The sequence below is a fragment of the Epargyreus clarus genome, unplaced genomic scaffold (assembly GCF_041222505.1).
Source record: "Epargyreus clarus isolate Ecla_fem2 unplaced genomic scaffold, WU_Ecla_fem_2.2 ptg000013l, whole genome shotgun sequence".
Taxonomy (NCBI): Eukaryota; Metazoa; Arthropoda; class Insecta; order Lepidoptera; family Hesperiidae; genus Epargyreus; species Epargyreus clarus.
Genome location: NW_027332221.1, coordinates 5,458,755 through 5,466,204, shown reverse-complemented (window position 1 = coordinate 5,466,204; position 7,450 = coordinate 5,458,755). Strand labels below are relative to the sequence as shown.

At 40.3% G+C, this 7,450-nt stretch overlaps 1 protein-coding gene across 1 annotated transcript; it reads left to right on the top strand.

The window, feature by feature from the left end:
• The first annotated feature begins 693 nt into the window (after positions 1 to 693).
• Positions 694 to 1,533, top strand: LOC140746770 (uncharacterized). Its single transcript, XM_073078866.1, has one exon. The coding sequence runs from the start codon at positions 694 to 696 to the stop codon at positions 1,531 to 1,533; it is 840 nt and encodes a 279-aa protein (XP_072934967.1).
• Positions 1,534 to 7,450: the final 5,917 nt, after the last annotated feature.

Sequence of the window (7,450 nt, the reverse complement as noted above, 5' to 3'; positions counted from 1 at the left end):
TTTGTCGGATTTCCTTAGCGACGAAGCGGTTAAACTATCTACGTGCAGCGCTAATTTATTAAACACTAAAACGGACAATAAACGTAAATACTACAGTGAAAATAATTATAATCAGTCGCATACTGTCTTGTTACAAACTTCGCAATCAACTCTTAATTCGGACGATAAGTGTAGATTCTGTCGCGCGTCAAAACATTTAATTAAATTAAGATAATAAAAACAATAATATTTCCGAAACTAGCTCGCAGACTAACGTACAAAGTGATATAGTTACGCATATAACGTCGGACAATTGTGCAGTGTTATTAGAAGTTGTACAGATAAACATTCACAGACCTAACGGTGTAATTAGTGCTACCGCGCTCCTTGACAGTGGTTCCACGGTGACCTTGATAAGTGCTACGCTCGCCGCGCGGCTGGCGCTTCGTGGACGCAAACAAATATTGCATGCTAGGGGCGCGTGGGGTGATACGGGACTGATGTGCGAGACGGAATTAGTAGATGTTAAAATATCTAATAAACATGGAACTATGTATACTATCTGTGCGCGTAGTGTAAATGAACTGAACTTACCTATTCAAAATTTAAATAATGAAAATTACGAAAAACAATTACTTACGTGAGCTCAAAGATGAACTGTGTACGGGACAATTAAAACCTGAAATATTAATAGGCCAGGATAATTATCATTTAATGTTACCTCTGGAAACGGTGACCGGTAGTCCAACTGAGCCCTATGCCACTCGTACGCCACTGGGATGGTGTTTGCACGGAAAACTGATGAAATCATCTACATCATCAGTCGCTCACCACTCCACGCTGTTCATTACCGATGATGGATCCGCTCCTGAAAATTTAAATGACCTACACGAAGAAGTACGCCGCTCGTTCTCAATAGAATCTATGGGTATTTCTGCTTCTAAGCCTCGCCAGAATTCAGAGGATCAACGGGCCTGGGAACATCTGGAAAAAACTTCCACGTTCGTTGATGGCAAATGGTATGTCGGCTTGCCCTGGAAGGATACAAATAGCGTAATGCCTGACACGTACTCCCACGCACTGGCTAGATTGAAGGGAGTAGAACTTAAGATGAAAAGAAGTAAAGAATACGCAGAGAAGTATAAAGAACGAATACATTACCTGTTAGAGAATAATTACGCAGAAGAACTGAAGGATCCTGAAGTTACACCAAAGACCTGGTACCTGCCACATTTCGGTATAGAAAATCCAAATAAGAAGAAATTGCGAGTAATTTTTGATGCCGCATCCAAGGTCGCAGGGCTATCACTCAACGACTACTTATTAAAGGGTCCGGATCTACTGATGTCTTTATACGGAATAATGTTACGGTTCCGTGAGAATAGAATAGCCGTGGCAGCAGATATTAAAGACATGTTTTTAAGAGTGAAAATCCGTCCAGAAGATCGAGACTCACTACGGTTTATTTTTCGAGACAATTCTGGAAATATGAGTGACACAAATATATCTGAAAAATGCAATTCAGATGAGAATAAAATTAAGACAATGTCATGACATCCCTAATTTTTGGAGCTAATTGTTCGCCATTTTTAACACAATTTATAAAAAATAAAAACGCACGCCGTTTCGAATCTTCCATGCCATCAGCAGCTGCCGCTATATATAGTCAACACTACATGGATGATTACATCGACAGCCTACCAGATGAAGAGACCGTCATAAAACTTATAAAAGAAATTAGATACATTCATAAAAAAGGAAACTTTAAATTACGCAACTGGACTAGCAACAGTTTAGCAGTACTCGACAGCATACCAAAAGTCCTCGGTAGTGCTGCTGTAAAGTTCAAAATCGGGCAACAATATGAAGGCGACCGCACGCTAGGACTTATCTGGTATCCAAGCGATGACACGATGGGCTTTGAAATGTCATTCAATGAAATTCCTGAGGATATCATGTCTGGAAAACAAAGACCTACAAATAGAGAGATTTTACGAGTTGTCATGTCAATTTTTGATGTGTATGGATTTTTAACACCTTTTACTATCATCGGAAAGATTATTTTGCAAGATAGCTGGCGCATAAAAATAGACTGGGATGAATGTGATAGATTATTCTTAAAAAAAAAAATACTTGTATATAAATTAAAATTAATTTAAGAAAAAATAAGATTACATATTTACATATTTCATAAGATTATTTATTAATGTTTAAAAACATTGTGCAAATGTGTTACCTACACGTGTTTGGGTTAAGATTGTTAAGAATGTGACCACTGCACATGGTTTCATCGGGTTGTTTGTTCACTGGTATAAAAAGCCCTACATTTTATGAGAGTGGGGACTCTTCGATTGACCGCCGAAGAGAAAGGAGCTCCGAACAAAATACGGTGAGACCACGCTGTACCGAGAATAAAATAAGTTAAGTAATTATAATTTATATATATACTGTATACTAAATCGCTAATTGCTAATATATTATTATTATTTTTGTTTTTAAAACTAAATATGTATATAGGCAGGTGGCCTTTATCAGTCATCGTGGCTTTTCTTTAGTGGGCGAGGATGTTACGGGCGAGGAGAAATTACGACTCTTCTTAATCACACTCACTTTAATAATTGTCTGTAGTGACTAACAGTGAAAATTACATAAGTACGACTTGTATTAACTTAGACGAACGCTCCGCTGAGTACGTGTAGGCGGCTGCTCGTCCAACAAAGCAATGACCGCGACTCACTCAGTCGATTCACTTTTATGCTTTTCGATCATCCGACCTAAGCCCCACCTATACCACTCAGCGTTGCGTAAAGAGAAGGCAGGTGCTGCCACCCCTTAACCATGTTAATACATTACAAACAATAAAACCAGATGGCACTAATCATAAACTAAGGATTGCTTTAAAATCAGGTGCGTGGCAGGTACGGCCAACTGTTGAACACCTGTCAGCTGCGTCAGGCCACCTGCCAGCTGCCGTCACGGCCAACCTGACTCGTCGCACGTCCTCGCGCGACTAATTATCGTTGGAAGTCAAAGGTTCTGCAACAAATGAACAACACAATTTGATTTTATCGATCGTCCATCCTGACTTCAACTACAAACTACAAGGAACTTTCAAGTATATTGGGACATCAACCTTTTGACCACACATCATCAAGTGGACCGGACATGAGCGTCCCTTCGACCACATCCCCTAGTGGACCGGACATGAGCATCCCTTCGACCACATCCCCCAGTGGACCGGACATCGGCGTCCCTTCGACCACATCTCCCAGTGGACCGGACATAAGCGTCCCTTCGACAACATCTCCCAGTGGACCGGACATAAGCGTCCCTTCGACCACATCTCCCAGTGGACCGGACATAAGCGTCCCTTCGACCACATCCCCCAGTGGACCGGACATAAGCGTCCCTTCGACCACATCTCCCAGTGGACCGGACATAAGCGTCCCTTCGACCACATCCCCCAGTGGACCGGACATAAGCGTCCCTTCGACCACATCTCCTAATGGACCGGACATCAGCGTCCCTTCGACCACACCTAGTGAACCGGACAACAGCGTCACTTCGACCACACCACCCCGTCAAATAAATTTTGTGATGTACAGTACCAGGAAATTTGTTGGCCAAACTTAATTTTACAAGAGAGCATGTAGAACCACTATCAAACAAAAATGAAACGGTCTCACCCGATGACGACGATAGGTCACTCCGCGCACACTGATGTTGGCATACGTGAACTTCTTTGATGGCTCCATCGCTGGTCTTGGTCGGACACGTTGAAGCGAGATGACCTTGTCTACCACAAGCGTAGCATGTTGGCGTTGTCTTGTCTTGAAGTTTGATGTTTGAAGCTTCTTCGCGTCGCCGGTTACAGTCAGCTTGTTTATGGCCCGGGACTCCACAGCGATGGCATACTCCAGAAAATGCAGTGTCATTTCTTCTAAAACGTTTAACATCACTGTTAAATGGGTCAGGACCATCAGTGCATAGTTTCAACGAAATTCCTGCCAAAATTCGACACAACTGTGTTTTAGACGTAATTGTTTGGCAGCCTAGTTCCCGTCTGATTATTGGATCTTTGTAACACAGCACCGAAATAACAAATCCTGTTGCGATGTCTTCAGGCATTGGGGCACAGGGTATTCGCTCTACAGCGTTCCAGAGACGTATCGCTGCTTCCGATGCAGTTTCCTTATTTGCAATCTGGAATTGCAGTATATAATCGAAATAATCCCGTGGCTGCATAGGTCTTGCAAACTTTGCCAGCAAAAGCTCCTTGACTCGTTCCCAAGTAAGATTTGTCACATCCAGTTGCATCAGGCAGATAGCGGCACGACCCTTCAGACATTGAGTTAACGCAATCAACAGGTCAGCACCTTCCAACTTCTTACTTGTTTCGATTACCTCCGAGATCTTTCATCATCCCTCAATATTGGCTTCGGTTTCGTCAGGGTCAAATTTCAAAAGTAGAGGCACACTGGGCACATTGGACGTTCCGGGAAGATTAGCAGCCAACAGTTGCGTGAGCAGGGCCTCCATACCGCGAAGAACACCAGTGGCGGCAGATTCGGGAGTCTCCTCAGGTCTTTGCCCAGATCCCACTTCTGATATAGGCAGGTGGCCTTTATCAGTCATCGTGGCTTTTCTTTAGTGGGCGAGGATGTTACGGGCGAGGAGAAATTACGACTCTTCTTAATCACACTCACTTTAATAATTGTCTGTAGTGACTAACAGTGAAAATTACATAAGTACGACTTGTATTAACTTAGACGAACGCTCCGCTGAGTACGTGTAGGCGGCTGCTCGTCCAACAAAGCAATGACCGCGACTCACTCAGTCGATTCACTTTTATGCTTTTCGATCATCCGACCTAAGCCCCACCTATACCACTCAGCGTTGCGTAAAGAGAAGGCAGGTGCTGCCACCTGCGTAAAGAGAAGGCAGGTGCTGCCACCCCTTGACCATGTTAATACATTACAAACAATAAAACCAGATGGCACTAATCATAAACTAAGGATTGCTTTAAAATCAGGTGCGTGGCAGGTACGGCCAACTGTTGAACACCTGTCAGCTGCGTCAGGCCACCTGCCAGCTGCCGTCATGTAATATAATTGTGTACTATTGTTATGTTCTATTGAAGTGTGCAATAAAGAATATCTATCTATCTATCTATGTCTAATAAGAGGAAAATCAAAGGATAAGTAAATTATAATTTATATAAAAATTGCTTTAGTTATTTAAAATAAATGTTTACTAAGCTTGAGGTGTTTTCTTTTGAGATAACATAAAATAAGTCTTGCTGTATTAATCAATTTAAAATATTTGAATCAAAATCAATTTGTATATTTTAACAATAAAGTAAAAGTTATTTATTTTGCCTTATATTATTTTGAGCCATTTAAAATAAACATTCTCTTATGAGAATGTTTTTTTTTCCTTTTTTTTATATTAATAATTGATAAAATTCTATTATTAGAAGTGGGATAAGAAACCCATTAAAAAAAAATCCTAATGCGTTTCAGGTGTGAACGTGAGTTCTAATGGATCCAGCTGTGGTAGAAGGCCTGTTATAGGCCATCCGCGATGCAGTTGCTGGCAGCCACTGTGTTGATGACGTCGTGGTGCCACCATTTGATCCTGACAAGAACGAAAACGGCGCAGACAGTTGGTGCGCTGCCGTCGATAGCATCGCATCGGATCTTGGTTGGAGTAATGTGGCAACCGTTGCCAAGGCAGGTAAGGCCTTGAAAGGCTCTGCATTATTATAGTATGAGACGTGGGACCCTGATGAAGGAAGATCATGGGAATCTTTTAAACGCTCCATTAAAGACTTGTATCCAGAAACCTGTCGGATAAATTAACAAAAGCCGTGTTATATACGTCAGAGGCAGCAGACTCCTATTGTGAATATGCAAGAGAAAAATTGCGATTGTTCAGAAATACTAAAATATCTTTCACAGAGGAACAATTAGTAGAGCTTATATGTGGAGGCATAACTGATATTAACGTAAGAATGGCCTCGCATAACAGTCGTGTTACTACTACCGCAGACTTAATCTCTTTATTTACTACATATGTTAAACAACCCAGAAAACGCAATTCTGACTCTAATAAGCAAACTGATATCTTACCTTCTAACGCTAAACGTTTCAAGATGGACGACTCACAGGAAAAACGCTGTTTTCTTTGTAACAAATTGGGACATACGAAAATTAATTGCTTTAAGAACAAGTACCTACCACGGGGCGAATCAAGTTCACAAACTGATATTCGATTTAAGCCAGCGATTCAGTGTTCATTTTGCAAAAAAATTGGTCATGACGATTCTGTTTATTTCAAAAAAATTTCAACGTCAGATTCCTCAGTTACAAAGAATAATGATGTAAATTGTTTCTCAAAATCAAATTTGAAATTAACACAAGTAGTACCCTTAAAGGCTTTGATTGATACTGGTGCTAGCTGTAGTATTTTAAAAGATTCCATTGCTAGAAGGTTAGGGTGTCATTTTGAACCGTGCTCTATTACATTGGAAGGAATAGGTAATGGAAAATTGCACATCTTTTCTAAAGTTACTTTACCCGTAAAATTTGATGACATTTGTCTAGAACTAGAATTTAATATAGCTAGAGACAAAGATATTTACTACGATTGTTTGATTGGTACAAACGCAATTCAGTACCCAGATGTTGCTGTAATATTAGACTCTTCCGGTTGCAGACTAACTCGTATTAGTTTACCAAAATCCACCGGCGTAGTTAATAAAGTTCTAGATATTGAAAACGAATTCGAACAATTAAACAAATCTATTGATCATTTGCATACGGATTTACAAACTAAAATTGTAAATATTTTTAAGAAGTTTCCTTCAATATTGCCATCACCTGATAATTTTGGTACGGTTAAGACTGGTGAAATGTCTTTACGTCTCAAGAAAAACGAAATAATACATTACAGGCCGTATAGATTAGCTCCTATTGAGAGCGAGAAGGTATCTGAAATAATTAAAGATTTACTGCATAAAAAATTATACGCGAAAGTGACTCCTCTTTTGCTAGCCCCGTACTGCTAGTCAAAAAGAAAGACGGAAATGACAGAATGTGCGTAGATTTCAGAGCACTTAATAAAATTATAGAAAAAGAAAGATTCCCTTTCCCTCTCATAGAGGACCATATAGATAAGTTAGGCAAAGCGAGTTTCTTCATATCAATTGATATGAAAAATGGGTTCTATCAGATACCCGTCTCGAAAGATTCCATTAAATATACCGCATTCGTTACCCCAGATGGCCAATACGAATTCTTGAAAATGCCGTTTTGCATTTGTAATGGGCCATCTGTGTTTCAAAGAGCCATCAATAAGGCCGTACAACACTTAAATTTTTTTTTAGTTTATATAGACTATATATTGATCCCCTTTAAAAATGAAAGCGAAGGTTTACAATATCTAGAACAAACTCTTGAGGCTCTCAGTG

What these genes read in the sequence shown, in the direction of transcription:
- LOC140746770 (XM_073078866.1), top strand. Translation starts at nt 694, where the DNA reads ATGTTACCTCTGGAAACGGTGACCGGTAGTCCAACTGAGCCCTATGCC.